Raw genomic sequence first — 10,387 nt, forward strand, 5'->3', positions numbered from 1 at the left:
ACTCTTATTACATTTGGTGCTTGTCAACAGAATTGTGGTGAACTCTGGACCATGAACTCAGACAGGGGTTTTAAGATTCCTCTTTTGTATATACTGAACAAAAATATAAATGCAACATGCAATCTCCATAGAGAAACATTGGTAGTAGAATGGCCTGTACTGAAGAGCTCAGTGACATTCAAAGTGGCACCGTCAAATATCTGCCCTGCTAGAGCTGCCCCAGTCAACTGTAAGTGCTGTTATTGTGAAGTGGACATCTAGGAGCAACAACGGCTCAGCCGTGAAGTGGTAGGCCACACAAGCTCACAGAACGGGACCGCAGAGTGCTGAAGTGCGTAGCGCAAAAGATCGTCTGTCCTCGGTTGCAACACTGCCTCTGAAAGCAATGTCGGCACAAGAACTTATTGTCAGGAGCTTCATGAAATGGGTTTCCATAGCCGACAAGCTGCACACGAGCCTAAGATGTTCACTATGCACAATGCCAAGCATCGGCTGGAGTGGTGTAAAACTCGCCACCATTGGAATCTGGAGCAGTGAAAACGTGTTCTCTGGGTGATGAATCACGCTTCACCATCTGGCAGTCCGAATCTGGGTTTGGTGGATGCCAGGAGAACAGTAACTGCCTGAAAGCATAGTGCCAACTGTAAAGTTTGGTTTGGTGGAGGAGGAATAATGGTCTGTGGCTGTTTTTTTATGGTTCGGACTAGGCCCCTTAGTTCCAGTGAAGGGAAATTTTAACGCTACGGCATATAATGACATTCAAGACGCTTCTGTGCTTCCAACTTTGTGGCAACAGTTTGGGGAAGGCCCTTTCCTGTTTCACCATGACAATGTCCTCGTGCACAAAGTGAGGTCCATACAGAAATGGTTTGTTGAGATCGGTGTGGAAGAACTTGACTGGCCTGCACAGAGCCCATCGAACACCTTTGGGATGAATTAGAATGCCGACTGCGAGCCAGGCCTAATCGCCCAACATCAGTGCCCGACCTCACTAATGCTCTTGTGGCTGAATGGAAGCAAGTCCCTGCAGCAATAGTCCAAAATCTAGTGGAATTTCTTCCCAGAAGAGTGGAGGCTGGTATAGTGGCAAAGGGGGACCAACTCCATATTAATGCCCATGATTTTAGAATAAGATGTTTCGAAGAGCAGGTGTCCACATACTTTTGTCCATGTAGTGTGTATATATATATATATATATATATATATATATATCGATAGATAGATAGATAGATAGATAGATAGATAGATAGATAGATAGATAGATAGATAGATAGATAGATAGATAGATAGATAGATAGATAGATAGACTCCTCACAAGTTATAATACATCCATTGTGACCTGGACTTAAATGTGGCGATATGCCATTCATTCTTTGAGCCATTTCCTTTTTTCTGTTACATGTATTTTTCTGTTCCTAAAGGTACTATCCTGGAACTAAATAATGTTAAAACCACACATAAATCTAGGTCTATTATCTGTTAGATATGAAACTGTTTCTTCATTTGATTGAAGTACTACAGTGTGTGTTTCTATTTTAATTGATAGTTGAGAAAATTAATTGATTGTTACATTTTTGGGGATAAATGGCTGTTTCTGTACTGAATGTGGAGCTTTCATTCTGCCATGATTAAGCACACATGACTTTTTCCTTAATTCAAATGTTCATTCATGTCAGTTTGACTTTTAACAAAAACATGTATGAAAATATTCCAGTGCAGCAGAAGACAAAGTTCTTAACATTAAACCATTTAATTTCAATGATTCAATTTGTGAGGTGGGCTACAGTGTGCCACCTTGTGGCCAATTTATGCAGAAATACATCCTCTCTGATCATGTGTGTAGACGGTCAGAAATACAGCGTTAAATACATGCACTGGAGACAAGTGACAGGCTTACTTGTCCACATCAAATAGGTTATTTTTTTCCCGTCTTGCCTTCACTTCTCGATGAATTCACAATGCATCGAATGCACTCAAAGATGTTGTCCTCCCCAGCTATGAAACGTTTGGCATGAGAATGATGTGTTATTTTTTAACAATCATTCATGATTAGGCGTACACTACTTTTGAGAGGTAAACCGCTGAACACCTTAGGTAGAAAGCACATAGCTCACTGTTCTGGATGTGAAAAGTGAGAATAATTTTTCCAATAGATGGCGCCCTTTTCCTAAACTCAGGCTCTCTCATGCCATTCTCCTAGTCAATCACAAAATGCATATTATTTATGCTATTATGTTAGGCTATTACATTACATTATTATATTTCTGCTTTCAATGTGTTGTGTGCCCTGCATTGTATTGTAGCCTAATGGCATACTGAAATTGCAATAGTATAGGCTAGGCTACTGTTGTAACTAACCTACATTAGGTATACATGTCCGAAATTAAGACAACTCATCAGTTTTCATTTAGGATCTTCCGGGCCCTGGCACAAAACTAATTTACACTTCAAGGGATTACCAACATTTTACAGCTGTGGCTGTCATTGTTGCTACAAGTGATAATGTTGCAAGTTGCAACACTTTGTAAAGTGAAAAACATTTTCCAAGGACTTGTAGCCTATAGGCCTATCGTTTTAAAAGTATGCTATATTTGGAAGATAACATTATATAACACATGGCCTTATCATCCTGTTAATTTTAAATGTTTCCATACAAATATGTTTTCTGTTGCATTATCTTTGACCAACTAATGACCTGTTGGTTTATATGGATAGCTATGAGAATAAGACATACCATAGTTATTATAATCTACGTGCCGGAAGACTGTGAGAAAATGCTTCCATTCTCTAGAGAAATTAACGAGTTTGAGAGAAAAGTCCCTCAGGGAAGCCAGTTTCGGCACGTGCTCAGTGGATGCTGAAGTGCATGGAGCAGGCGCACACAGTGCGACTGGCACGCGGACAGATGTCGCATCGCTCTTCCCCCGCCCGTTCACAGCTCCCGCGCAGGAATTATTGACACATGGATGTTCACCCAGCCAATAAGACCTAGCTCAGTTAGATTTGCATAAAGTGGACGCCTGCCATTGGTTTACTGCGTGCTGCTCCAAACCGTCTCGCGTGTCATTACAGCTGTTTTTCTCCTTAGAGTCACATACTGAAATGTTAAACTATGTCATTGAAGTATTAAGGTATAGTTATTACAATTTCCCCTTACATTTATCAAATACAAAGGCATATTTGCGTAAAATTTCCTTGAACATTAAAATAGTAGGCAAAACATGTATTTATTGGGTACTTTAGAATAAAGCCCACACACACTTTTTTGAATGTAGGCTATATTCTTACCTTCAAAAACACTTAAGAAAAAAACGTTATAGACTATTTAAAATATAATTGAAATTAAACATTCAAAACTCGGAATGATATGAATAAAACGCACGCTATTTATAGCAACATAATATTAAAAGCATGGTGAGGCTTTGTAGTTATATAGTATCTCAAAGCATCGATAATCTTTGCGAACACAAAAAGCATACATTCTTGAAGGGTATGAAAAAGTTGGAAGCAAACCGCCAGCGCGTTTCCCCAATTCCCCTTATCACTTCACAGCCAGACCGACTGCACTCGCCGCTTTGTTGCCTGTCCCTCCAGGGCTGATTGAGCAGCGCGTGACTGACAGCCCGCGGGGGTGTTGTCCAATCAGCGGTCTGCCCCGCGCCCAATGGGTGAGTCCGCATGCCCATTGGCTGAGACGAGTGTGGGAAAGAATGCAGAGAGGGTTTCACACGAACTGGGAGCATGCGAACCACCTATAAGTACCGCTGGCGTGTGTCGGCGGTAGAGCAGACTCGACCTGCCCAACGGAGCCTGAACCTAAGCACGTTCTTATACTCCAATGACAGTTCGGTGATAACAAGTGATATAGCTGATCAGTGGGACTTGCTCACTTCTGCGTGACTATCGTAGGATATATTTCACACTGGTTACGATTTGATCTAAAGATAAGGGCGCAGTGATATTGCAACTTTTTTCCACCTTTTCCAACGTCTCCAAAAGGATATACCTTTTCTATAATTTAATCCAAAATGCCAGCCGACACCATGGAGAAGCAAACGGCATCCCCTATTGCTGGTGCCCCTGCAAATGGATCCCATACTCCAGACAAACCTAAGAATGCCAGCGAGCACAGAAAGGTAACGTTAGGCTAAATGTCTATAACTAGCGATGGATTTAAAATGAATCTGATATGCCTCCTAGGCTAACGTTGTTGCTAATTAAACTTTACCCCAGTAGGCCTACCAAATTGTACTTGTGAGATAAAAGAAAGGCTTTACACTCGGACTTATCCATGAACATGCAATTAATATGAAGCATTTATTTTGCAGTCCTCAAAGCCCATCATGGAGAAACGTCGGAGAGCGAGGATAAACGAAAGCCTTGGCCAACTCAAGACACTCATTCTCGATGCACTTAAAAAAGATGTAAGTCTAAATAATTGAAATGATTTAACAATTTAAAATCACTGTTGCGTTCATTTTTCCTGGCATTTAATTTTGTGTCAATGCACGGCCTTTACCTTTTGCTATGTTGTTATCCACAGAGTTCTAGACATTCAAAATTGGAGAAAGCCGATATTCTGGAGATGACAGTGAAGCATTTACGAAATTTACAGCGTGTGCAGATGACTGGTAAGTTAAATTGCAAATATCTAATTTGACAACATCTGCCCTACACTTTATTTAGAAGGGTTTTATATTTCCATCGAATATACACCATTTCTAATGTTCTCTCTTGTCTCGGCAGCGCTGTCAGCAGACACTACCGTCCTCAGTAAATACCGGGCGGGATTCAACGAATGCATGAACGAGGTCACTCGCTTCTTATCAACCAGCGAAGGAGTGAACACGGAGGTGAGGTCGCGGCTTCTCAACCACCTGTCTGGCTGCCTAGGGCAGTTGATCGCCATGAACTACCCCCAGCCAACCCCAAATCAACAGGCCCACCTCGCGCAGCCCCTTCACGTTCAGCTACCCTCTACCTTGCCCAACAGTGCCTCTATGGGCTCCAAACTCAGCCCCACCGAAGCCATGTCACCTAAAGTCTTCGGCGGGTTCCAGCTTGTGCCCGCCACCGATGGACAGTTTGCTTTCCTGATTCCCAACCCTTCTTTCGCCTCAGCATCAACCCCGGTCATCCCTCTGTACGCTAACGCAGGTGTGCCTGTGACAGTCAACGCCAGCCCCGTCCATGGCAGCTCTGCGCCAGTAGTGGGATCCCCTGTCCATGGGATGACATCATTCATCGGTGTGCCTCAGGCGGTCAGCCCTGTTGGTGTCTGCACTGGTTCGGAGAGCAATGAGCCTGTTTGGCGACCCTGGTAGTTTGGTTGAAATGGACTCTACAATAAAGAAGGTTATTTTTATGAAGTAAATAGTTCCGTTCTAGGGGACATCATTTCCTTTGTTGGACATGGTAAAAGTTTGTTTATTTATTGGCTGATTCCAACATTTGGATGTTGGTGATAAATATTGTGTCCATGCAATGGAAGATTTATTCAAATGTTTGTGATTAAGTACTTTTTATGGAACGATTTAGTTTTGTACAAAGTTGATATGGATTGTTATACCAAAGCTGTGTGTTTTTATATTGTTTGTCATTTTATGTTTGGAAATTGAAGTTGGACAATGGCCCATTGACCTAATAAATCAGTTTGAATAATTCAGAAATTAATAATTTTGTCTTTACTTCTATAACACACTTAGAGCATAGTTATATAGGCTTAGGATATATTTTTGTTATATAAGCTTAGGATATATTTTTGTTTCTATAAGGCCCATGCGTAAAAGTTAATATTAAGTATATTTTGGGGATCCCAAGTGTCGCAGCGGTCTAAGACACTGCATCTCAGTGCTAGAGGTGTCACTACAGACACCCTGGTTCGAATCCAGGCTGTATCACAACCTGCCCGGATTGGGAGTCCTATAGGTCGGCGCACAATTGGCCCAGCGTCAGGGTTTGGCCGGTGTAGGCCGTCATTATAAATAAGAATTTGTTCTTAACTGACTTGCCTAGTTAAATAAAGGTTACTCAAAAAAGTGTCTTCTTGTTTAGTCTTGTGCGTAAAAGTTAAAATGGCCATTTGAAAGTCAGACATAGACCTACTTTTTTTCAGGGGTCTAGGCTCATATCAGAGCAGGCTTAAAGGGCCTACTAATAATTTGTAGTTCTATTATAGCCCAAAAACTAACCTGGAATCAAATCCCTAGTGAAATAGGATATTAAAAAGTCCTGACATTTCACTTGTTTACACCTTTTCTCAAGTTTGGCGGGAAGTTAGTCATCCCGGTGTCCTCTAAAATGCAGAATGGGTTGGAAAGGCAATGGCGGGGGTGTATTTTTTATTTAGCAAAAAAGGTAATTAAACATTTGAAAGGGTTCTCATCCTGTATGCAGCGGGATCTTTAAGACATCTTAAATCCTATTCATGAGCCTGGGAAATGCGCTTTGGGGTTAAAGTCACTAACAGATTGCTTCACTGAAAGGAGAATATGGAAGACTCCTTGCTTTCTTTTGTGCAACCGATTGTTCAGTTATTTCCAAGGCATATCTGAATAGAAGGAAAACGAGCATAGAAAGAAAACGAGTTTCGTGCCTTGGCAGGTACATTTTATGGGATAGTGGAATTGATCAAAGCTGTTCTCCTGGACCCCATGACTTTGAATTGATTAAATACATTTTAAATTAGAAATGTCCTTTGAAGTATTGGGTTTATGCTCCAAATGATTTATGAATAAAACAAAGTAGGGTATACCTTAATCTCTCAATCCAATCACCCCGTCCCTCTCTCTCGCTTTCTCTCTCTCTCTCTCTCTCTCTCTTCCTCCCTCCCCATCAGAACTCCCTCTCCCCCTCTCTCTATGTTATCCCTGACTGTAAACTTATCTTTCCAGGGAGTGCGCTCCGGAACTGGGGGATGTGTTGCTGTGGCAGGCGGCGTGGTGCTTGCCGTGTGTCAGCCACTTGCGGTCAGAGGGCCCCCTTTACTTGGGATTAGGTTACACCCTTGTGACCGCTGGTCAGAAAGGTTCCCCATGTAGTCAACAAACGCCAGTGCGAGCGCACACACAGTGCACACAGACCAAGATTATGTTCATAAAGGAATGAATGTGTGCAGCGTGCACTTTTTTGGACACAAAAAAAATTGTCCTGGAGGCACATAAAAAGTTTTTAAATATAGCCTATAATAACATTATTACCACACCCATTTTGCCAATTTGTAAATGTTCCCGGATAGCATAATGAGAAGATGTAATTTGTCATTTGATAGATGACAACAATCATCAGTTTAGTATGTTGTTAATTTGTGTAGTTTATTTTAGAAATGTAACCTTTGGTACCCTGAGAATGACTAAAAATGGTATTCTGAAACTTCCAGCCAGCAGTGTATAAAAGGCTGCTTCTGCACAGAGGCATAATTCAAACACTAGTTGGCAGTGTGTGGGCTCTGCGGCTGTTTCATGTGCCTGCGTGTCTGAGTTAATAATTCAGAGATGCCTTCGTGGTGCTGAGGTCGTGAGAACCGAGTGAACTAGACTGCTTGTGGCTGGGCAGAGCGCCAATCAGTAAATCCCCACTGGCAGGCCAGGTCCTGCATTGGACCACTCCGCCAAATCTCCGGAGGTGAGGTGGCTGACACGCGCATGCCTCCAAGAAGTGAGCATGGACTGGTGTAAACAGACGAGATTCTGGACTTAGCTAGAGAACACACCCACCCGCGCGCCCCAGAGGCAGTTTACTGAGTCCTTCCTATTTTTATATGGCCATGATTTCAACAGCAGCTGCTATAACTAGGCAGGCCTATAGGCTATGTTATGTTTGTATATTGAGGGAGTTATTAAAGGGGAAGTTCAACATTTTTACATGTGGCCTTATTTTCATTCTTTCTGTGCTTCTTAGTTTATCGGTCAAACAGTTTTTTTTAATACATTTTGTTTCCTTATAGAGATAATTGGTTGTCACATTTTGCTGAGTCATCACTTGCCACTGATTATAATGCAATATGCAAATACAGTGTACAAAACATTAGGAACATCTTCCTAATATTGAAGTGTACCCCCTTTTGCCACCAGAATGGCCTCAATTTGTCCGGGGCATGGACTCTACAACGTGTCAAGCGTTCCACAGGGATGCTGGTCCATGTTTACTTTAGTGCTTCCCACAGTTGTGTCAAGTTGGCCTGATGTCTTTTGGGTGGCGGACCATTCTTTATACACACGGGAAACTATTGAGCGTGAAAAACCCAGCACCGTTGCAGTTCTTGACACACTCAAACCGGTGCGCCTGCTGGCACCTACTACCATACAACCGTTCAAAGGCACTTAAGTCTTTTGTCTTGCCCATTCACCCTCTGAATGGCACACATACACAATCCTTGTCTCAATTGCATCAAGGCTTAAAAATCATTCTTTAACCTGTCCCCTCCCCTTCATCTATACTGATTTGAAGTGGATTTAACAAGTGACATCAATAAGGGATCATAGCTTTCACCTGGATTCACCTGGTCAGTCTGTGTCATAGAAAGAGCAAGTGTTCCTAATGTTCTGTACACTCAGTATATGTCTAAAGCATATAAGAAAACACGAAAACACTCCACCAACTCATTTTACATCAGAATCCTATTCTGAATGATGCATCTGCATAATTTTTTTTTCAATGTTTTCCATTGTGCCATAAATCCATGTTTGAATGATGCTGTTTATAACAACAATATGCAAATATGGATTTATGGGATAGTAAATACAAAATAAATAAAAACGTTTGCAGAGGTCATTTAGAATGGGATTCTGGTGAAATATGAGTGTTTTGGAGTGTTTTCTAACACATTTTCATAATGCATTGTAGGTATCGGCATGTGATGAGGACACAATTTTTTTTTATCTTTGTAACGAAACAAAAAATTAAAACAACAGTTTGGGGATCAACTACAAGCAGAGAAAGCGTGAAAAGAAGGTCACATGGAAAGATTGATGAACTTCCCCAGAAAGCATCAAACTTTCATTAACAATATCAAATGTCACATATTATTCATGCTTTATTTACAATAAAACAGCAGCCAGTCTTAAATGCAAGTTTTTAAAAAATAGGCCTACGCAGGAATTCACCCTATTTTTTTGTGTGTGTTTAGTGATCAATAGCATTTTAATAGAAGATAGAGCTCCCTTCCGGAAGTAGTGCAATGGCGTCTCTTGGGAGATGATGCTATTGAAGGGGCAGGGTTGCCTTCTTGGAGCTGGTAAATTATAATTCTCATTAATTTAACATTGTCGATCGCCCACATAAACACCATCTCTACCTACAAACGCCCAATAATAGAAATGCTATTTTGTATTAGAAACAAAGGTTTGATTTTGTTGCTTTTTTAATAACACTTACCTACTTTTTACAATTTTCGAACAGGCTACCTTCTATTACTTTATTAAACATTTTATGGCCACATGAGTCTTATCTAGGCCCAACCCTTAGTTGTTCTGTCAACATTCTCTTTGATAAAGAAGAATACTTGAATGTTTAACATTATTCAGTAGTTTGACATTGAGTTAGGCAACTGACGTGTGCATTTTATACAAAAAACGTAAATGTGCTTATTACGCTAGACATGATTTTGACAGATTTCCTTTGGGGTGGGGGAAATGAGCTTCTGTCAGTCCATCCTGATTTCAGCTCTTAAACAACCATGATGATGATGATAGGGCATAGCGAATTAGAGATATGATACAATTCATATCTCCACAAGGAGATATATAACCCGTTGTCCAATCCCCTTGTTGCATGCATGAACCCATGTATTACTTACCCGCCAGTATTGTGATTGGCTGGGATATTCGCCTGTTGATTTCCTAGTGCTGTCGCAATTCACCTGGCATCCACATAGGGGAGAAATTCTAGGTGTAGCACCTTTAACTTTGCGTTTGAGCCAGCTCAAGTACAAAATATAAGAATAGCCTCGTTTTTTATTTTTTTATTTCTGTATTCTATGGGATAGATCTGTTGGTGTGCAAATAAGTCTTTATAAAATAGTTCAATTGCACTTTAAATGGCATGAGTACATTTGCATATACATGTACAAATGGCATGAGTACATTTGCATATACATGCTTATTGTTTTTTACATTGAGTATTGCCTTCAACTAGCCAGGCCTAGTCGGTGGTAGATATCAGCATTTACAGGAAATGGCTGAAGAATGGCCTGGTATAGAACTGTACAGGGCAGAACTGGGTTCAAATACTGTTTAAAATCATGTCAAATACTTTATCTGAGCTTGATTGAGCTTGCCTCTCTTAAAGAACCAACAGAATAGTCTCAAAAGGGCAAACCCGCCCATCTGGCACTCCTGGCAGGGTAGGAGTCAGGTTGAGGGAATGGGAGGATTGTGACTGAGCTAGA

The 10,387-nt window shown here is 41.1% G+C and overlaps 1 protein-coding gene across 1 annotated transcript; it reads left to right on the forward strand.

Moving 5' to 3' along the window:
• The first annotated feature begins 3,736 nt into the window (after positions 1-3,736).
• Positions 3,737-5,669, forward strand: LOC139542093 (transcription factor HES-4-B-like). The gene is made up of 4 exons (XM_071347125.1): positions 3,737-4,136; positions 4,329-4,424; positions 4,544-4,631; positions 4,747-5,669. The coding sequence occupies exons 1-4, from the start codon at positions 4,029-4,031 to the stop codon at positions 5,322-5,324; spliced, it is 870 nt and encodes a 289-aa protein (XP_071203226.1). The 5' UTR covers positions 3,737-4,028; the 3' UTR covers positions 5,325-5,669.
• The last annotated feature ends 4,718 nt before the right edge of the window (positions 5,670-10,387 follow it).

The sequence above is a fragment of the Salvelinus alpinus genome, chromosome 17 (assembly GCF_045679555.1).
Source record: "Salvelinus alpinus chromosome 17, SLU_Salpinus.1, whole genome shotgun sequence".
In the NCBI taxonomy this organism is placed as follows: Eukaryota; Metazoa; Chordata; class Actinopteri; order Salmoniformes; family Salmonidae; genus Salvelinus; species Salvelinus alpinus.